This window comes from Photinus pyralis, unplaced genomic scaffold (assembly GCF_008802855.1).
Source record: "Photinus pyralis isolate 1611_PpyrPB1 unplaced genomic scaffold, Ppyr1.3 Ppyr1.4_LG8, whole genome shotgun sequence".
Lineage (NCBI taxonomy): Eukaryota > Metazoa > Arthropoda > Insecta > Coleoptera > Lampyridae > Photinus > Photinus pyralis.
Window position 1 is genome coordinate 9619056 of NW_022170819.1, and position 22517 is coordinate 9641572.

The window sequence follows — 22517 nt, forward strand, 5'->3', positions numbered from 1 at the left end:
CCGGGTCGATCTGAGACAATTTTTTTTTCCGGGGCTCAAAAAAAGGAAGTGTATAACCTTCCTTTTTTACCAAAAATCCACTACACCAACATTTCTCGGGAAAACACTTTTCCTTATTAATTTTGGTGCGAAGAATCCAAAACAATTCGTACTTTTTTGAATAATTTAAATCTGACGTTAATCTAAAGCAACATTTTATTGATAAGGAATGACCAGCTCAAATAGATTTCAAAGCAACTTCACCAGTTTTCCATTTGTGAAAAATAACACTCAGAAGTCCCTTACAAAAAATACATTTTCAATTAGGCGGAGCTTTTCCAGTCCAGAAGGTATCTGAAGGTCCTGGATACGGTAACCTTTTTCGAGATGAATGCAGCTGAAGTATTTTAACACTCCGGCATTTCATTCTGGGAGACGAAACAGTTAAACAGTTAAAAAAAAATGGGGAAATTAGTAAATCACAACTCATACGCATATTGATTCTAAACTGAAGAGTTTTTGGGCTGAGGTTTCACAATGCATCCTATCCATTACCTAAAGAGGTGTGCAAGGGAAAAGATGCACTTAGAGTTTTAACATTTTTATTTGCTTTCACTCCACCATACATTTTACAATTCAATTCACAACTGTCACGTTTAAGACGCAAATTTAGTTTGCCAAAATGTAGAAAAGTTTGTTACAAATTCAATGGATTCAATTAGGTTACCCAAACGTTTGCGCTGTCGAATAAAAAATTTAAAAAAATAATGAAATACAATAATTAAAAAATCATAGTGGAACAATATATTTAGAAATTGCTAGATTGCGTTAATAAATATCAAAGCCAAAACTAAAATTCACTAAGTGTTGAAAAACAAATCCCGGATAATGTGACATTCGGAGAACCTGTAATCATACAATTACAAAGCGGATTTTGTGCCATCTTACTGACAAAACTCAATGGGGCATAGATCGAGGTAAGTTGCACATTTCGCAGCTGTGAACTTCGGCAGGATTTAGAAACGTACAAAAAGGACACGTCCACTGTGCTCCACTTGACGAGCCGGGCGTTGCCGACGTGTTTGGTGATCCTGCACTACCAGATCTGCAACAGAATTATTACACATGAGGCGGCAGCAGAGTAGCTTTTGATAATGAGCGCCACATTTCTACAGTGAATGTTATACACAATGCCAAGGTTATATTTACTACTTTTTGGCGATAGTGACCTTGAATTTGGCAGCGGCGAGTTTGTAGCTGCAATAAGTTGTTCGACGGTAGCCCAATGCTCCGACTTGGACCATTCCAAGGCGGCGCTCGCGTCCCTAGTTCTTATCGCATCCAAAAGAGGACCCATATATTCTAACATCGGTAGCGTTTCCATAGTTGCTATGTAGATGAGTAAATGAAAATCGCTAACGGCGACCAGGAATTCGTTCGGCGAAAACTGCGACATGTACTGAGTCAAAGCGTTAAAATCCTGAATGTGTCCGTCCACGAATCTATTTTCTACTGGGAAGAATTTCTTTGACGTATCCGAGTTGAATGTGTACAGCGGAGTTAAGGGCGTCGACGCCGGTACATCTAATAGGAGATAGTCCACTGGTAACGGACGACCCAATCGTGACACTTCATTGCCGTAGGTATCATTTTCCTGAAACAAAAAAAAGAGAAATTAGCGTAATTTAGTGTCACTTTTTAAGCTGAAAGGGCTAAAGTGCAAAGTTCGAAACGTCACCGGCAAGATTACGACAGTAGAATAAAACCATCAAATTAAACGAATCGGATTTAAATCCTACAAAAAATTTTATAAGTGGGGGGGAGGGGTGTGTGAAAATGTACCTACAAAAAGAGTATTTTTACGGTTTTACAGACATATCTTGTAAAAGACTCACAATATCGAAAACATAGCCCTATTAAAAGTTTTAGGGCACTAAATTTAACATCGCATGAGACCAGACCCATATTATTTGGACCACACGTTCCCATCGAAAATTACGAACTATTTATGAGCTCTTAGAATATTTAAGCAGACATCAACACTTCGATTGTTGCAAGTGACCTCAACACGTCACTGCTAAGGATGGTCCCAAATATTTGGCAAATTCTACAATCACCATTTAGGCAACAAAAGTGCATTTTTGTATTTGCACAAAATTTAAAATTCAATATAAGTATTTCCTTTTTTTTTTTTTTTTTTTTTTTTTTTTTTTTTTTTTTTTAAGGCAACGACAACAAAGGTCTTACGCCCAATTTATTCGCTTCAATCGTTACTTCTTATTTAAAGCATTCTAAACAAATTGATACTTTTTAGGAAATCCATCACCCTCCTCAGACTCTCCTCACCCCCATCCAAGACTTCAGCAATGTTTCCACTCATACCTGCCACATTCCTCCGATCTGCGTATTTTGGACACTCTACTAAGATATGGTCCACAGTGACTCTATCTCGACATACATCGCATACCTCTCGTGTGGTTTTTCCCAGCAGATGTTGATGTGTCATACGAGTATGACCAATACGTAACCTCGTGAAAACAATTTCTTCCCTTTTCGATAAATGGTAATTTATTTTGATTGCTTGTGTGCTGTTTTGAAATTTATACAGGTAAGTATTTGCATCTTGCCAAGCAAAGTTCCATTTCTCATACATTCTTTTTTTCAGGTGTTTTTTGAAATCACTTGGATGTATAGAGATTCCATCATAGACTGTGGAGTTCGTCGATTCTTTTGCTGCCGTAATTATTATTATAACTATAGATTAATATAATTCAACGTTAAACTTTAATGAAAATGATATTATTGATTACAAGATTGAGCGTTATTACATGTGACAGTTACGGTAAAAATTCTAATCTTTCTAAACTATATAAATACGCCTCCTATTATTTTTTATCTAACACTAACTTTAACTGACTTTAACATAGATTGCTTAATGAAAACGAGGTTTATGAAAAATGAAATGTTACAGCCTGTCAGCGTGGGTCACATGGACGAATGGACAGACAAAACGCGTGCATTTTGAAAAAAAAATTAATTTCTTGAAGCGGCGCGCCAAATAAGATCTAAAAATGTCCTCTGTGTATAATGTGTTGCCTACAAACAGCTGCAATGCAAGAGAAATGAAACCGAAAATATCAAAAATATTACCTACCTCTCCTTGTGCACTATGATAATAATTAATCGTAGAGGATATAAGATTAATATTTCCTGAAATTGTTGTGGTTCCAATTATTAATCCGCTTCCAAAATTACTAGGCGTAGAAATTTAATTAATTTTTGTTTTTCACACGTTGTATGGAACTTTCCTACTCCATCATACATAATGTAATTTTTTAAAACGATCCCCGACTTTAATTGCGCCGATTTGTGCGCCATTAATTGGGCGCGGACATTTAAATTTAGGCGCGCAAATAAAAGTCGATGCGTACGCCGCGGCATCTTCGATCGTCCCGTGGCCAACTTCAGACGAGTGCTCGCAGTCGTCAACATGATGTGGCACATCGCAACGGCGGCCACAATTAATTTTAAGTTTATCGTAAATTCGTTCGCCGATCGTGTCGGCATATAATAATTATGTAATATAAATCTTACTTAGTTACTTTTTCGTTTACTGTATTCGTCGAATCCGTTAAATAGTACAAAAACACGAAATCCGTTGACGAAAATCGAAGTTTTTTAACGACCAACGTTACGTATTGTATATCGGATTTACTAAAAGGCTGTGTTACAACGTAAATAAAACGGTAAGCCTCTGAATTTATAAGGGCCAAATTTAGATTTAGAGTTTGCGAAAACGGGGAATCGAGGGAATTTTCTCGTTGGAAACGGGGGAGAGCGCTTGGTCTCGCAACGTTCTATTTACTTGTTGTCAACACGCAGGTGCGGACCCACTTGTCGAATCTACCATTTTTAAATGCGCTTTGGCGGGAAATTTCACGTTTTCGTTTTCGGCGATTTCCCCGACAAACAAATTAGCGTTCAAATTAAGGGAATAAGGAAGGAAATTTGCGATACGTTATCAATTTGGTTACACGAAACGTGCATGGGAAGGTTTCTTGCGACATTTCCATTCAATGCAAAACCGATGGCAAATTGTTTGCGAAGTAGCTTTTAAGCGCAAAGTAGGCGACGGGCCTTCATAAAATAATTCTCCACTGTCATAAATTTTAATGTTTATCACATGAAAAGATAAGGATGGACGTATTAATAAGGTGTGGTGGCACACTTTCCTCCAAACCTGGGGATTCCTTCATGGAATTGACCATTTTAGTTGAAGATGGGCATTTTGCACACGGTAATAAACATGTATAATTTATGTACAGCATTTTCCCAATCCAAAGCTCTTCAGTTAGGAAAAATTCAGGTTTTATGTAAGATAAAAACCACTTTTGCTTTGGGTTTTTTCTGTTTATATTTGCTAATACCTAATTCAAAATTAAAGTAAAAGTGAAAATTACTAATGTACTTTCTAATTTAAGTGTTGGGTGATATCATCAGTAACAAAGCGAATATATTTTGGGTTAAATTTAAAGAAACTCTTGGATTTACAAAAAACAGCATTGGATCATTCACCATCTCTAATGATTCTCATTGGTGCATTTCATAGTCAAATAAGTCTGAGGGTAAAAATGTGGTTTTTCCATCAAGATGCGATTTTGTATAACTTTCAATTAACGATTAGCATTTGTACAACATTAAAAAAAGGCAATCGTTCTCTTTGTAAAAACAATGTTCAGTTCATTTATGGAAAATTTTAAATAAATATCCTTGTTAAAAAAAGTGATAATTTACAAATGTATTAACTATTTAGTGTCTTGTATAATTTTTTAAAGCAACAATTGAATGTGCAATTTACGTAAGTTGTGTTTCTTTCTTTAAAATTTGCAAGCAAAACGTAAATTACTTGTCAAAGAAAAATAAACATTAGCTCTGGTTATTTTTTACATATTATTAAAAAAACATTATGGTTACTTTAAATGACTGAAAAATCGCAATTCTAAATTATCAATAAAAAGATATCTCATAATTCTAACGTGCAAATTAGTCATTTGCTTTATTTTCAGCTTTTGAACTATTTCATTCAACACTAACAACCGTATGGAGAGTGATATGGAAGCACGAAATTTTGTTTACAGAACTAAGTAAAATAGAATTATTTACTTATAGTGTTTTAGCGGTAGTGTTTAATTTTTTGAAAAACAATATTTTTTGGTTTTTATAAAAAAATCTTAAAGAACTTCTATGCAATTGCAAATCCTTGCGATCAACATATGCACATTGAAATACGGGGGTTAAATATTTAATTTTTTGAAAGAATAAAATAAAGAAAATTATTTTTGTTTGAATTTCGAAACTGGGTTTGGTTTAGTTCCATTATATTTTAATACCAAAAATTAATATTTCGGGAAAATAAGTTTCAAAACGCCAAAACATAGATTATAGTAATAACTGGATAAGATGACATGCATATCGACAATGTCTTTTAAATCGTGTGATTTCTTCAGTGCAACTCCGTTTTTAACTTTTAATTTAAAAAAAATTTTTTAACTAAAAACAATAAAACGATAATATATAAGAATATAATGGTAATATTAAAAACTAAATGATGCTTACCAAAAACTTTTTTTTTATAAATTTAAAAAAATATCTACAGCTTTGCAGTAATTGTTTTTCACTCTGGGTCGCACTGGTCGAAAATCACAATTTTTAGACCCCCTTTACCGAAACAACTGAAATTGCTCCAAAAAATGTTTGATCTGCGATTTTTTTAATTTCAAAAGCTTCTGCTTATATGTAATCCGTTCATTCGGCAAAAATCCCTCTACATTTTTTCCTACTTTTTCTATGTAACGCATTTTTAAAATTTAATGTAATGCATCTACGATCGCCGAGCGAGCCGAATGCGAGTTCGGCGCAAATTGGCCTAGTCTCGCATACATTTTTCTATAAAATGAAGTTGAGAAGGCATTCTTAAGTTAATGTAATGCATCGAGTGCCGATTTGGCACTTGGTACTATTGATGACACGAAGTTTTTATTTGCCCAAATCCCAATTTTAAGTAAAGCGACATATTGGTGCCAATTAAATGCAGATTCACATTATTGGTCACGTGACCTGAACTATAGTGTAAATTGGCCTTAATTGGGAATCTCTACCACATATATGGTTACTATGGCAACAAGTCAACGGAATTTGTCAGATTTGACATTACTTTCACTCCGACATCAGATTTTGTTTGTTTTCACATTATGGTTGAGAGTAAAAATGCTCCGTTACTTACGATTTTGCGGTAGTAAAGTAGTCATTTTTAGTCCCGGGTGTTGGAGTTTTTAATTTGTATCGTTTTCAGATATGGAAGCAGTACCCGATTTCGAAGAATTAACGTTATGTGGATATTGTAAACAGAAATTTAACGATACGGACCAAAGCCCCAAGATGTTATCGTGCAAGCATTATTTTTGTCTGCAGTGCATGCGAACGACTCTCGTAAAGGGAGGTGAACTATTTTGCGTCCATTGCTGGAAACGTACCGAGCTTGGTGAGATGGGACCCGAATCGCTGCCGACCTACGCTCCGGTGCTGCATTTAACCAAGAACTTCGCCCAGCTGAAGTTGGGCGCGAAACCTCCCGAAAAGCAACCTCCAAAGGTAATATCCGAAAACTGCCACACGCACGCCATGCCGTTGGCGCTGTGGTGTCATACGTGTTGTTCGCCCTTGTGCCGCGCGTGCGCGTCGACAAGTGAACACACGAATCACCAAATCAAATCGCAGAACGAAGCGAAAGACCAATTGGTTACGGAAGTACAAATGGATCTCGTATCAATGAACAAGATCCTGTCCGAAATACAACGTTTAACGATGCAGCAGCGAGAATTTCTGGTGAAAATTCTCGAGGCATGCGTCACCTTAAAAACGCACGTCGAAGCGGAACTGACGAATAGTAACGCTCACGTTGAGTTAACCGAAACGCGCGACTACTTAGCGAAAGCCAGAATGAACCTCTCGGTGGCCGACAGTTTAGTAGACGTGCAAAATCTATACTCGTCCCTAACGATGGAAAAGCAACGATTGCAATCGCGTTACCAAGAAATGTATCTCCAATGCCAATTAGACGACTTAATCCGAAACTCGACGGTCGTACTCGATTTTCAATTACTAAAACAAGCGGTCGGAAACATTCACAGCGGCGAGATGTCGTTCGCGAGCAACTCTCGAATATTGCCACTCAACCAGCAGAACCCCATCCTCTTCCTTGCCAACTACTGTCTGTCCCAGCTGTACTCGCGGCACGTCCTCTCGAAACAGCCCCTAAACGGCAACCTCGACTACCACAATCACAACGCGATTCCCCCACTCCCCCCGAACTACATGGCCTCGCACGGGCCGCCGCACCTCCTACTAACGTCGCCAAAAAACATGTACCCCGACAACAACATGCTCGTACAAAACATGATCCACTCGCCGCAAATCATCAAAAACCCCTCCAACCTTTGTCCGCTCTACTACTTTAACATCGAGGTAAATAACACGCCGATGGGCCGAATCGTTATAGAAGTACGCGCGGACGTCGCGCCGAAAATGGCGAAGAATTTCGGTGTGCTGACGACGGGCGAGGCGGGCATGGGCTACAAGGGCTGCTCAATTTTCCAATGCTGGGAGGGGGAGAGCGTGATAACGGGCGATTTCGAGTTGAACAACGGTCGCGGCGGTCGATCGATCTTCGAGGACTCCTTCTTCCTCCCCGACGACACAAAGCTGCTGGCGGTACGCGGAACGGTCGGCATGCGGCGCACGCAAAAGCGGCACGACAACCTGGGAATGGTCGGTTCGCAATTTCGCGTCATTTTGCAGGAGATGCGCGGCTTCACGGGCATATTCGGGCACGTCGTCGAGGGGCTGGACCTAGTCGAAAAAATTAGTACGTACGGCGACAACGCCGGCAAGCCGACGAAGAATATACTGATATCAAAGTGTGGGAAGTTATAAGTTAGGTTAGTACGGTTTAGAGGTAGATTTCTGTCAATAGTTTTATAGTTCATTTGGCATGGCATTTATTTTTACGTTTTATTAATGTAGACACGGTGCGATTCCATTTTGACAAAAAACCAGTTAGATCGGACGTGTGCACGCGATTTGTGGTACGTGCCATCGTTTTCTTTTACAATTTCCTTTTGATTACTTTCGATATATGATCATATCGATAAGCCTTATTCCTCAGCACAACAAATTTGTTAGTTTTAGGTTTAGGTATTGGGGGAAAAAAAACCTAGATATAACCGTAATTGAAAATATCATTTGGTTTTCGGTTAAGGATCGTTGCGAATATTGTATAAGAAATCTAAATTATATGGCGCTTTTTAATGTTTTAAGCCGCTTCTAACATTAAAAAGGGTCTTTCGATTTTGCAAAAAGAAAAGCAAATGGTTCGCTTTGAGAAAAAGATAATCGTACTACTACTAATGATAAAAAAAGTTATATACTATAAATGTTTCATGTAGCTTGCGCATTATCGTATAGTTTTTAAAACACGACCGTCTTAGCTTTCTATCAATTTCCGAAAAACAACTATATTTTCGTATCGTAAAGATAGCGTAAAGCAGATGGATCAATATTTTTAAAATGGCGAACGTTGACGTTGAATGTTATTAGCTTTATAAGAATTCGTAGCTTAAATAGCAATCGTTTATATTGTTACAAAACGTTTAGTGTGCTAGTGCGTGTTAATATTTCAAATTTTAATTCCTAGAAATTTCCAAACGATCGCGTTTTATAAGAATGGTTCAAGGGGAGGTGATTAGTCATTTTTTTAGTTAAATACGTACACAGAGCTAAGCTTTGGAAACTAAGTAACTTAGGCCTAATTTTTTTCAGGATGTCGATATACTTATAGAATTATCCTTAGTTTAAAGGCATTGTTTTTTTTACAATATTTCGCTTGCTGGAATTGTGTTGGTGATTTTTTAAAATTGTGTAATATTTGTAAATCAGAGAGGGAACGTCGTAATGCCGCAATGAATCGTAATGCAAATGGCCAGTCGTGTATAACAAAGTACGTTCTTAAATACTGATTTTCAAATCGTAAATTTTACCAAAGTATGTTCATTCGAGAAGTATCACGAAGCGTTATGTACTTTTATTTGTGAAACGAAAGTGCGTAATTGAGCCAATGAACATTATTTAGGTGTAAGTCGGTTGTATCGGTAATTGTTATACTTATTTTAAAGTTTATTTAGCACATAGATCCAATATTCGGGTAATATTTATGTGGTATAGACATGCTCTCAAAAAGCAGAATATATTGAATGTTACGAATAAAAGTTATTTTAGCAACTTTTTTTATTTCTTTATCTTTTCCCTGTTTTGGCAAAATTCGTTTCTAAATGTACCATCCTTTATTTGGTGCCTTAACCAAAAAAAGAGAAAAAATTATTTTCGTGAGAACGAATGTAAAAAGTGTACAGAACGGACGGATACGTTGCGGTCGGCGATTAGGAAAATTTTATAGCGAAATTTTGAATTGTTAGAAAAGGTTATGTTAGTTAGGGTCATGCGGGAATTATGTGTCGATTTAAAGTACAAAACGGTTTTGGTTTGTTTTCTAATAAATGTATCGGTACAACGTAGCATCAACGCAAAAGTGTAGTCTACATGTTAGCCTTTAAATGTATTGCGGACCTTTGAAGTACCTGTTTCTATATCTTAATGTACTACATTATATCACTTCTTGCATGTAAATATATATTACTCTTACCCAGTTTCATGTCGTCTTTTGCATATGGCGGCGGGCAACCGTAAGCTTTTTGATATATACAACGAAAGAATGCCAAGACAGATTTGAAACTTGGAAAAAGCAAAGTACATTTTTAGGTATATTAAAAGTTTTCCCTTTTAAGTGTTTAATGTGTAACATTTGAAACGAATGTAATGTTAATTCTTCATATTAGTAAAAAACAATTAAAAAAAATATTAATGTCAGGCATCATGTGCAATCGTTTAGATTAGAACTATCGATGTACATTTTAGCTTAGTACAATCCTAAATGCGTTTCGTAAATGTAAACAGATGTAATTAGCTATAGAACAAGTAGGGCGTTCTCATTCGATCATCGTTAACTAATGCCGTACTTTACAATAGAGCCGATCACTCGCGCTTGTTTTATAGTAAATTAAAATCTGTAATTTAACGTTTATTAGCCTCCTTCAAGCGATTTCAGTGTAGCAGCCAGTGTCTGTGCCTTGGACCCAACTAATATTTGTGATAACTTGAGTACCTACCACCTCACGAGATAGAATTCAAATAAATAACTTTCCGCATTTACATCGCTCGTTTTATTTCTCCCATTACAAAATTCCTTACTAGTGGACACTAATCTCTGGCGCTGAGCAGAAGACTGACCCAAATGGGTCAAACTGCGCCAACAGTCACCGCCAAACTAGCCACCAACCCTTGACGCTCCTAGAGCTAACTCCAGTCAGGCGGGGAGAAAAAGAAACAAAGGTCGGATGACTTGCCACTGACCCACCCGCCGACAAAGAAAGGCAGACCACAGCCCCAACCAAACGCGGGTGTCAATAAGGCTGGAGCACGGTCGTATATACAGGTCTGGAAAATCAAGCCTATTTCCTATGAGAAGTAAGACTCTTACACGTCGTCGATCGCGTAGTACCAGAAAGTCGTCACGGGTGGAGCATGAGTCGAGGGATGTTTTCTGACAACTGTCATAGCTGACTAGTGACTTGTAATCATTTGTAATTGTAAACACAAGGACTACCGTCACCTTGAACCTCTACGGCTACGCAAAAAAACCGCCGATGAATGCGATTCCAAAAAGTTGTTTTAACGTTCAGGTGCTGCTGGCCAAAAAGCAGATTATTAGCGTAGCCGTTTATCAGATTTGCTGCGTAAAAATCTGCCGCCAACCGCGCCCAATGTTTTGAGGGCGCATTTTGAATCGGATAGAGAACAATTCGAGTTAACTTTTCTCAATTAAATCGTACCTATCCTAACTACCGTATTATATTAAGTATCCCGTAGTACCTTTTCCATTGTGTAACTATTACCCTTCCTCGTAATTCAAATAATTAATGCAAAAAGTCGCCTACATTTATTGAACGTATAGAAAAAAAAAGTATACACGTTCGGATTTGAAACCGCAATGTATGCCAACGATTATACCATCTGCGCCAAAGGGACGTATGTTTTACGAATACTTATACCATTGTTTAAATACTTTTATTTGTTACTCAGTTGTAAACGTTGATTAACAAGACAAAACGCAAACGGGTAAACGTCATGTTTAAACGCTACTGACTTGTAAAACTGACAGCAGACCTGTAAAACTGACAGCAGACCTGTAAAAATTTTACAAGTTAGTAATCTAGTAATTTCATTGGCCAGAATTAATGCGAAGTCTCTGTTACATGGATCACATGATATTTTAGACATTTCTTCAAGATCAATTTAAGAACTAATTATTTACGTTTACAAATGAGTAACAAATAAAATATTGTACATTATACGCCAGGTAATAGTTTTTACTGGCTCTAGGAGATGACAGGCTCGCCTAACGGCTCGCCAGTCAACTTCTCCTATCGCCAGTAAAAACCCACTTACCTGGCTAATAATGTAAAATACTATTATTTGTTACTCAGTTGTAAACGTTGATTAACAAGACAAAACGCAAACGGGTAAACGTCATGTTTAAACGCTACTGACTTGTAAAACTGACAGCTGACCTGTAAAACTGACAGCTTAAAAATTTTACAAGTTAGTAATCTAGTAATTTCATTGGCCAGAATTAATGCGAAGTCTCTGTTACATGGATAACATGATATTTTAGACATTTCTTCAAGATCAATTTAAGAACTAATTATTTACGTTTACTATTGTTTACAAATGAGTAACAAATAAAATATTGTACATTATACGCCAGGTAATAGTTTTTACTGGCTCTAGGAGATGACAGACTCGCCTGACGGCTCGCCAATCAACTTCTCCTATCGCCAGTAAAAACTCACTTACCTGGCTAATGTAAAATACTATAAACAATGCTTATACCGACATAAGCGGTTCCAAATAATCTTGACAACATCCCTAGATACATACGCCACCTAGCAACTAAGCGAAGGACTACGAGTTTGACGTCACGTAAGAGCCTCATCCAAAACAACCGAGTTTGTAGACCTGTGTATAAGACCGTGGGCTGGAGCACCACACAGCAAGCTGCTGAAAGGTAACTGAAGGTAGCGATCATAGATCCCATCTGGGGAGTCCAATAGCTAACTAGCCGGATATGGTACAAAATCACCTAAAACCACATAGCGTCTTATGGAGCTGTTCACACACACATACAGTACCTGCGACTAAATTTCGGTCTCCCGCTAGTCCTAGTCGCACTGCGATTTTATGATTTTGGGAGATTGATAAGCTATTGGTTCATTAGAACTGTTTGCACGAGGAGATTTTTTCATTAGCCCACCACTACATCGCTGAAAAAGTACTTCACTGTGTATTTGACACAAATTCTGACGGTAGACCGTATCTCGCATACAGTAACCCCTGCCTAATAAACTGCACCAATATAGGCAACAAAGTCACTTCCGGTTGACGAATATTGACCAAAATTTAGTCAATTAGTCCCTTGACCAGTGTCTACCTATTGCTAAAAACAGAATTGGAAAGTTCGAAACTGTGAATGAGTTATCGTGTTCACGGACGGACAGAAAGTTAAAATTCATAAACTCGCTAATAAGGTCTGTACCCATCTCATCAACTTCCAAATTTTAAACTATACGTCGTCTAGTATAAAAACAGTCGCAGGTAGCCGCCCACTACAAAATTTATGCCTAGGCTAGATAGAGATGAAAATATAATTGCATAATTTTTGTACACATGCGACCAGTGTTGCAGTGGGCGATTACCTGCGATGATTAACGTGATTGTTTTTATACTAGAAGAGCTTTCCACACTCATACGGACAACTTTTTGTTGAAGTGCAATGGACAGTTGAGACGAAAAATATTTTTCAAGAGCTTAATGATGACTTGAGCCAAACTGCGAAATTAGCACACCCACAGCCGGATGTACCCCTGTTTGACAGTAGATGCTTCACAGGCGGATATGGTACAAGATCACCTGGTCAACAGTAGCACCCACGTTCAGGGGGTGGAGGTACTCAGACGAGAACCATTCCCTTGTGTGGCTGAAGGAGGTGGTTTGCAACCTCTCATTATTGTGGGAGGCTGTACACCTAAAGGTAGTGCAGGAAGACTGCCTCCGCGAGGCTGTCGTCTGGGTTTCAGGGGAACCTGAAGATCTGGTGGCGGTGAAGAGGCGCTGGGCAAATGTAGGTAGCTGGTGTCTACACTACACAGCTGTGAAAGATTAACCTCAAGGGAGGCTGAAACTTTTGAAACTCAGTTTACTCAGTTATGGGTTTTCCTCCCTAAAGGTGAGGGTTTGTAACCCTAGCTAACCTGATGTGGGGATTACGTCAGTAACACCAGCAGCTGCTACAGGGGCAACTGCATGAAGCTGCGGAAGCAACTCCACCCACGCTGGTTTCGAACTTGGAGGAGTTTACGAACATTAAGGCGCTGCTGGAGTCCGATGCAGGATGAACAATAGACAAGTATTGTCTACAGACATAAGTATGAAAGAGCATTTTATGCAAATACCTGCAACAGTGTAAAAGAGAAATTGCCCTCATTCTAGAACCCTGGGTTGTTAAATCGAGGGTTTCTGGTTTTGGGGGGCAAAAGGAACCGTTCCACCTTAAAGCTGCTGCCACAACAGAGTCAATGAAATATCTAGGAATCACACTTGAAAAAAAAACTGAATTGAAGCAAACATATCAAACTTAAAGCCGAAAGAGCAAATAGCCCTGTCATCCTTGCGTCTGAAAAATGAGGTACTGAGGATAGGCCCTATCCTAGAAGGGCGAACGGACTCACTCACTACCCAATTCATCTTAGGGAAAAATTACCACACCTCTCTTGATGAGAATGTACCATCCCAACCAGACATATTCATCTTCACGGATGGATCTAAAACTATGGAAGGAACAGGCACTGGTATTTCCTCCAAAGAACTGTACTTGTATATCACCCAACCCCTAGGCAAATTTCCTACTGTATTCCAATCAGAGTTGGTAGGACTAACGCTCAGTGCAAGGAAAGTTCTTATGCATAAGATAAAGAACAAAACTATCAGAATCTCCAGTGACATCAGGACTCCCCTGAAGACACTGGTAACTTAATGTCACCATGCAGTAGAGTAAGTTACAAGCAGCAATACCATTGAGCTCACATCTCTATTTTTTTAATATATATTTATGGTAGACATCTAACCTTCCGTTGTTATTCATTGTTTTAATGAGCAATCATTACAAATTGTAAATAGTTAGTATGAAAATACCAACAACAAATTGACGTACACAAATATAATCAAACCTATACGAGCAATTTTATAATTGGCTAACTTAACTGTAATGTATGGGAATTTTGTAAAACAAACAGATCCCTCTCCTTTACTTTGATATAAAATTTGCACATTGCATAATACATACATAACTCTCTCGATTTGAATTTTAACAACATAAACGTCCTAGTAAATATTATAATTATATGAAACTGGCGGGCGACACAACCTCAAAATCCGCTGTAGAAATCTATAATGTTTCTACTTTGTTGGAGCTGTCTCCTATTTATGGTTTTCATAATATAAAAATAGGCTAACAATCTCTTTATAGGTATTTAGTACTCTTTGGGTGTAGTTCCTTTGTCTAAGATTTTTGAATTTCTTTGTCGGTAAAAAACCGGAAAATTTGGGGAAAAACCTGTCTACACTTTACGAGGTGTTGTTTTTTCAAGAGTTATGTTCCATTTTCTACCTCTGAGCTTTTTTTCGGTGCGCCACTGGTAGATTGTAAAATAAGAATGTAATTTTCTGATTTGATGGAAATCTGTTTGGTCTCTCATAATTTTTTCGTATTTACGACGGTTATCGAGAAAAAAAATAAAAATCAGAAGGTAAAATTGACTTTATTTTTATATCTTTTTTTTATTAGTGGGCGTGTTCCATCTAGCTACTTAAGTCGGTTAAATTACCGCATATTAAGCATTTTTTTCCGAGAATTAGAATGCTTAAATCAGAAAAACAATTGATCATTGGTTTATTCAACAAAGTATGTTTTTATTTGTTTTAACGTATTTTTTAAATAGAATGCTATGTGACTTGTTACATAGTTTGAAAAAAATTGAAAGGCTGACAAATTATACTATACTAATTTTGTAATAACACATCTATACCGGGTGGTGCCTAGCGCGACGCAGCATAGGGATTTCAATGGCAATTTCTTTATAGTCAATTACTAGCTCCCCTAATTATTTTAGAGCAAAAGTCTAAATAAGTTTTTTTTAGAGAAAAAAATACTGCATCTGTTCATACCATTCATTATAATTTTCCGTTTTTCAAAACCGTAGAAATCGACAAAATAAAAAGGTTCATTTTACAATAAATCAAATATGCCTTGCAATTACCTAAAAAAACAGCGATCACGTTTCATTATTTGCCTTTGACGTATATTAAATTTATACTTGTTTATAAATTAGTTAAAGAACTGCAAGTGCAATAACGTTCAAAATTTGCGTCAAAACCATCAGGAAAACGACAATACATTCAACGTTTTGGCTGCAGTAGCGGAAAATCCGAATATAAGTTTAGGAACAAATCTTCTTCAAATCAGTTTTTTTTTCTTCGATTATGTAGGTACTCTGATTCCGGAAAATGATAAACAAGTAGTATCTGATGCAGATGCAGCATACATCCTCCAAATAAACATTACCCTAAGATGCCTTTTATTGCGTCGGTTAGTTGAAACAGAATTAAATATGAAAATCGTTCGACATCAAACAACGATAACTTAGATGCGATGCGCTTGTAGTTTGTTAAAAGATTCCAAAGCATCACTGATTTATAAAAATGTAATTTTTTATTTTGTCATTTCTACGGTTTTGAAAAATGGAAAATTATAACTAAAAGTATGAACAGATGCAGTATTTTTTTCTCTAAAAAAAAACGTATTTAGACTTTTGCTCTAAAATAATTAGGGGAGCTAGTAATTGACTATAAAGAAATTACCATTGAAATCCCTATGCTGCGTCGCGCTAGGCACCACCCTGTATAAAGGATTAAACGTTCAATTTAAATTAACAGATCATCAACAAAAAATTCACAACAAAGAACACATAATTTATCCAACATCTAACTAACGCTAAAGCCAAAAGAATGGCTTTTAGCTTGCTTAGGAATCGATGCAGGAATAACTCTATAATACGAACCTATTACTGAAAACCTCAAAATTCTGCGGTATTTCGTTGTCGAGATCTCGATTGATTTAAAAAAGAGACATTCATAAATTGTCAACTTCAGCAATAGCTTTCAGCTTTAAGATGCAGGAATGACTCGATAGTACGACACTAATGTGGAAAACCAGAAGGCTCTACGGTATTCCTTTATCTAGATATTGGTAGATTTATAAAAGGCGCGCGAACTAACGGACAATTAGCCGTTGTGTGTGACTTGACAGATCCGTAGCTATTAGACTAAGCGATGCAGGAATAACACGATAGTACAATATTCCCTTGCCCAAATCTCGATCGATTTATAAAGAGCTTATAAAGGGACCAAACTGCCCACAGTTACTGAAACTATAAGCTCGTTTTTAAGAATCCATAATACACAAAAAATTAAAACCACCGGGAATGTACAGAGTGTCTCATTAATAATGGTCGTATTTTCGCAACAGATTTCAAAATGCGGTTTTCATTGATATTCTCACTTTTTCATCTTATTTGATAATATCATATAATTATATCGTTCCATTTGAAATTTTCAAAAAAACCTGCAAAGTTTATGTTAATGTCACATCGCGCCCTCTACCACTCATCAATCACATTTACTAAAGAGACTCTATTCGTGTAAAATCTGATTCCACAAAGAGAGCTCTTTCCAACAAGACCTATTATGTGAAAATCTGTTAACCTAGACATTCAATTCCTTAAATAGATGTTCCCCTTCTCCCACGTCTTATATTTTATGAGCTAGAGCAAAATATGTGCTGCGTCAAAATGATGCAAAATTGATTGCTATGCATGTATTTTTTATGCATCTTTGTTGGATATATTTTAGGAAAAAAGTCACATTAATCGTACGCCCTCTAGCGGCGAAAATAATTTCCAGGGATTTCTCTTGACCCCTTTTGTTAACAAAATTTCTTCCCTGAGGCTGTGCAATTAACGGTTCCATAGATATGGCCCGTGACCATTATTAATGGGACACCCTGTACAAGCTGTTTCTTAATACGCCTATGGATAAAAGAGATTTTGCCCTCTCCTCTTTTCAATGCCCTGAAAACCTTTTTTGTTCTACGCATATTTGTCTATCGTCAGTAACAAATTAGACTACTCAGACTCACCTTGTAATAAACATCTGGGACGTACAGCTTTTCTGAAGACTCTCGAACATATCCTAATTCGGGGGCATCCTTAGTCGGCAACAGACAGTTATCACGTACCAGCGCCATACACTGATTGGACACTTGATACCCCTCCATGTGCACTTGGAAACTTTTATCACCTACAATTTCTAAATGAGAACTCCATGTTACAAAAGCAACAATACGTACCCGTTACACACACCGTAACAAATTTCGAGCCGTAAATCCCGCTACTCGCAAACTTACAAGGATTCGGATGAAGATTTTGATAGTGACCCGCCATGATACACTCCTGCGCCGATAAGAAATACGTAGCGGCGCTCCTCGTGTGCTTAACCGTGCCGTTCTTAACGTCTTCCGCAAGCAGATCTGTAAATATCCATCCGACCCGCCTCAGACCTAACGCTAACGCGATTTGATTAACTAATTCTTCGTTCTCGTCCGGAAGCAATTGTATCGAATGTCGACTGCTCTCCTGCGGAGGTTCGTATATTGCAGAAACGTTCGCTCTAATTCCTAAAAACGGCGACGGTACAATTCGCGGTGATCGGACGTGAAACTCACCTAAAGGCACATCAGTGTGTATTTCGTAATTTCCGTATAAAAATCCAATTCTTTGGTGACCTGTTGTACGCCAATAATTTAAAAATCTCTCTACCAGTTGCGTGTTTTCGAATTGTATATTATCTACATGCCTGTATGCCTAAAATTAAGTTACATTTACTGGGTGATGATTTTAAAAATAAGTGAGGTGAGGATAAACACAGAGGGCGCGTCACAAGTCTGAATTATTTTTTTCAAAAATGTAGGGGTCATGAATATTTTACTTTTAGCACAGGCTGATTGGTTTTCAACAAAAAATTGGAAATTTGCATGTTAGAATGTTGAACATCTGGTCGAGTGCATTTAAGTAGTGTTCGGATGCGATAAGGACATTGTTATCCCGAAAGTCAATTCGTTTCGAGACGCCGTGCGTTTAAGGCTGATAATAAGGCAGGTGCATGATTCTTTTGTGCATTAATTTCGGCGTAAGTGGGGACGCACAACGCGTTGTTTTGCTGTTATTGAAATTGGCGGAAGTAGGAATTTGATGGAGTAATGGTTTACCTTAAATAGGTAAAAGAAGGAGAAAAGCTAGTGCGCTCCCAGTGTCGGGGATAGAAATTTTTTATTACAATTTCACCACAGGAATAGATAGAAAGATTAATTCTAAGAAAAAAAGTGTTCTATACATTTCTTTTTAGAAAGTTAATACTTTTAACTTACTCGTGACTAAAAATATTAGATTTCATAGAGAAGAACCTCCAAAAAACAATGTTTTTAAATGGTTATTCGCGAAAAACTTGGAAAGTATGGATTTCTTAAATAATATAGAGAACAAAATTGTAGCTTTTGAAATACCAAATAAAATGTTTTTTTAAATGATTTCTGTATGACAAATATGAACCAAGTTATGGCTTGTCAAAGGTCTTGTAGCTCTTGTAAAAACCTACAAAATGGTTTTTTAATTAACTTTCCATCATAAAAAATTAAGGAGTTAGTGATTAAAAAACCAATCACAACTTTTTTCAATAAGTCATAAAAGCACAAATCAGAGCAGAAAGATCTACATTGCCGGTATACACGGTGTCCTATATTTATTTTTTTATATGACCCGCAAAAAAAGTACTGTATTGAGTAGCATCTTTTATTACGAATAGAACGATGTACGGTACAAAAAAACTGTTGGAAACTGTTGTCGGTTTCAACAGGATGGTGCACCTGAGTACATAATATAGAACATTTGATTAATGTCAATCTGTCAGTGATGACAGAAGTCATTACAGACATTTAGCTATGTGACAGGTGCTGCCGATAAATAGGCGGCAGGAAAAGCAGTCTGGTCTGCCCCTATAACATGCTAGTCGTGTGAGAATACCTATCGCACAGATTTTTCCATTATCCAGAATATTTGACCCTTCCACACAGATGTCAGATGATATTCTGAAGTGTAATTCAACCGTGATCGTATATCGCCCATTTTACTAATTGAATATCATTAACATTCACCATTTGCTGTCACTCAAAAATTGGTGCTATTGTTCATATCTAAACGCCATGGAAACGCATAGTGAAAATCGCGAAAAAAAGTAATACTTTCCATACGATTTTTTAACAAAAAAAAGTCTAGTAATTTGATAACAATGCAGAAATAGTTATTCCTCAAAAACAGATACTTTATTTTTGATTTCCGCTATCAATGTCTTCATCATATTTTTGTTCAGACATGATTTGATTATTCGGTCAGGCTCGTCTCGTCATTTAATCACATTCAGTACTTCGCTCAGTAGAAAATGGCATTTCCCGTGGTGTTTGGTTTCTAGGTAAGAGTAAATTAATTCCATAGCATTATAAACATCAACTGCAGGACAATATTCACGCTTCATAATAAAAAATTTCCTACAAAAAAATATTAATACTTTTTTTTAAGTGGTGTCCTCAATAGGCATAATCCACGTTTATTTGTGACTGAAAAATATTTATATGTACAGTGTGTAAAGCGATGGGGTATACAAGAGGGAATTTTTTTTAAAATATTGATTTATGAAAAAAATTTATTCTTCATGATATGTTTTGCTTGCTTTGAAAGTACCAATAACGTTTCGATTGTTTGTGGTTTGATAGCAATACGCTATTTTGATTATAATGTAGAATGATAACTTTCAATTAAAAAAATTAATTTTATTATTTTTCCAGATTTCTATAAATAAATGTTACATTATCGAAACGTTATTGGTACTTTCAAAGCAAGCAAAAAATATCATGAAGAATAAATTTTTTTCATAAATCAATATTTAAAAATAAATTCCCTCTTGTATAACCCCATCGCTTTACACACTGTATATTAAAGAAAATAAAGGGCAAAATGAATATGTATTTATGAAAAAGGGATTTAACAAATTGGAAAATGCACAAAAATCCCCAGTTTTATACATGGTGTCAGTTCTAAAAATGAAAAATTCTCGTACGGATAGGTGGATGGAGTTAACACAGTTAAGTTTCACATTCAGCCCTATAATGCCATGCTATTGAAAATTTTGAGATTTTTTCTATCCCAGCGACTTAACATCTTAATTAGGGGATGAAAACGTTTATGAAGGAATTTTATTGGAAACACTGTCCCTCTCAAACCTAAAATTGAGGTGTGTAAGCATTCCACGAAAATCCACTTTTAACTATCCGAAACTAACTTAATTAGAAATACCATTTTTGATGCATCACCCTGTATTAAAAAAACTGGCACTCTCATCAAAAATGCCTACCAAAAGCACTTTTACAAAAAATGGAAATAATTCATGTGCAACTCTGTACATTGCCTAGTACGATGAGATCAGAGGCAACACTTCCATCAGCCGTGCCTATGTTTTTCGTCTCAGTGAAGCGCCCCCTATGGACCAGATTCCTCAACAGCGAGATAATACAAGTCAGAGGAATCTCATTATTACCTCCTCTGTTGTAACAGTTAGAAATTGATTACCTGACGATTAAGAGTAATGGCATTCGGTTGACACTTAGAACAAATTCCCTTTGGCCACGGCGGATGCTCCTTGCACCCGTTCTTAATGCGACACGAGGTATCCTCCAACGCGACAAACTTCCCCTGATCGACGCCGGACGTCAATTTACGAAGGTACGAATGGAAAGACAGATGCTTTATATTTTGCTCGCGTAGATAGACCTCGTCGTACGCCTCCAACGGTGAGCAATGAACACAGCGTGAGTTGGCATTGTGACGACATAGCTTATCGTCGCGCTTTCTCTGGATTTTCCCGTCGAGCTTCGCGAGCTGCAAGTCCACCTCGTCCTCTTTGATGCTCCTTGATGATCCGCTTGCAGACGCTCTCAAGTTTGTGTCAGACGTAGTGGCGGGTTCGCCAGACGGTTTGTTGTTCTAAAATGCAATTAGAAATTGCCACTGTGACGAGTGCACTCTTACCTGGGTTGCGCTAGTCGAGGGCTGAGAAAATACAATTGCCCCGTTCACGGGGGTTAAATATAGCATGTCCCCATGGCATAAACCGACGGTTTTCAACGTCTTTGATTTACTACTAGCAATCTCGTCCTTTTGGTTTTTCTGCTTGTAGAGTGCGAAGGCGAAGCTATTTAAATCGAATGTGGAATGAACACGTTCGTATAATTGGCATGTCGTATCTGACGTCTTAATTTCAATTCGTTTCGTCCCTTCCGGAGATTGAATACGGAGTGTCTAAAAGAGAGACTGCCTTTTTATTAAATAAAAAAGTTTGTGTTTAATGACAGGGACCTTTTGGGGCCTTATTGTAAACCTGTCAGTAACAAAATAAAAATATATTTTAGGTTAACTTCTTGACAAAAAGATATCCAGTACGAATCTGCTTACTATAGTCTTAGGGAACGACATTTCATCAATTTCTTCTATTCCTTGCTATTACTTTGAAATGATTCTTCTTTTCATGACTGGCATAAAGATTTCTAAATTCACTGAAGTTTACACATCATGCAGTTGATTGGCTGATATTTTGTCACGTGAATAATTAACCAAAAATATGAACTACAAACGATAGTAATTTGTTTAAAAAATAATTTGTACTTTGTAACTATTTGTTTGTGGGGAAGTTTCTTTGAAAATGTTCATAGAAAATTGTCACTCAAAAATTGTAAACCAGTGTTGCCATGTTTTTGCTCCAAGGATGAGTACATAAACAGTAGAAACATTACCTTTGACTCTGTCTTGAGCCACATCCATTGTGAGCACCAGAAATTCAAATCACAGGAGCCAAAATACCAGAGACATGGAGAGAGATGTCTCTGCAAAATACCCATGTAAAAGAACCAAAATTCAAATTAAAAATTTTTTGCATTATTATCTTGGGAATTGAGCAATTTTGGTCTCTTGATTTAGAGGCATGAAATTTTGGCACTATCAACTTACCTTTGACCTGCACCAGTCTCCTTATGCATTATTACTTCTTATTCGCAGAGGTCTCTGGACCGCGACTCTATGCCTTATTGTACC

At 37.1% G+C, this 22517-nt stretch overlaps 2 protein-coding genes across 3 annotated transcripts; one reads left to right on the plus strand and one right to left on the minus strand.

Moving 5' to 3' along the window:
* Positions 1 to 567: 567 nt before the first annotated feature.
* Positions 568 to 22141, minus strand: LOC116179668 (nuclear protein localization protein 4 homolog). 2 transcript variants are annotated; one of them, XM_031499480.1, is made up of 9 exons: positions 21882 to 22141; positions 21459 to 21728; positions 21000 to 21413; positions 18047 to 18185; positions 17672 to 17998; positions 17462 to 17622; positions 1209 to 1633; positions 932 to 1084; positions 568 to 885 (listed from the first exon to the last, which is right to left on the minus strand). In XM_031499480.1, the coding sequence occupies exons 1-8, from the start codon at positions 21900 to 21902 to the stop codon at positions 937 to 939; spliced, it is 1905 nt and encodes a 634-aa protein (XP_031355340.1). In that variant the 5' UTR covers positions 21903 to 22141; the 3' UTR covers positions 568 to 885; positions 932 to 936. The 2 variants fall into 2 exon arrangements, with proteins under 2 accessions (XP_031355340.1, XP_031355339.1); XM_031499479.1 differs by having other exon boundaries at positions 568 to 1084.
* On the plus strand, positions 3448 to 10302 carry LOC116179669. Its single transcript, XM_031499481.1, has 2 exons — positions 3448 to 3725; positions 6332 to 10302. Exon 2 carries the CDS (start codon positions 6334 to 6336, stop codon positions 7969 to 7971), a length of 1638 nt encoding a protein of 545 aa, XP_031355341.1. The 5' UTR covers positions 3448 to 3725; positions 6332 to 6333; the 3' UTR covers positions 7972 to 10302.
* Positions 22142 to 22517: the final 376 nt, after the last annotated feature.

Bases quoted from the DNA above. Each gene is read 5' to 3' on its own strand.
- LOC116179669 (XM_031499481.1), top strand. From the start codon at position 6,334: ATGGAAGCAGTACCCGATTTCGAAGAATTAACGTTATGTGGATATTGT.
- LOC116179668 (XM_031499480.1), bottom strand. From the start codon at position 21,902: ATGTCGTTCCCTAAGACTATA. The intron at 21,729-21,881 runs GTAAGCAGATTC...TCTCTCTTTTAG, and splicing joins TGTCGTTCCCTAAGACTATA to ACACTCCGTATTCAATCTCC. The intron at 21,414-21,458 runs GTAAGAGTGCAC...ATTGCATTTTAG, and splicing joins CCTCGACTAGCGCAACCCAG to AACAACAAACCGTCTGGCGA.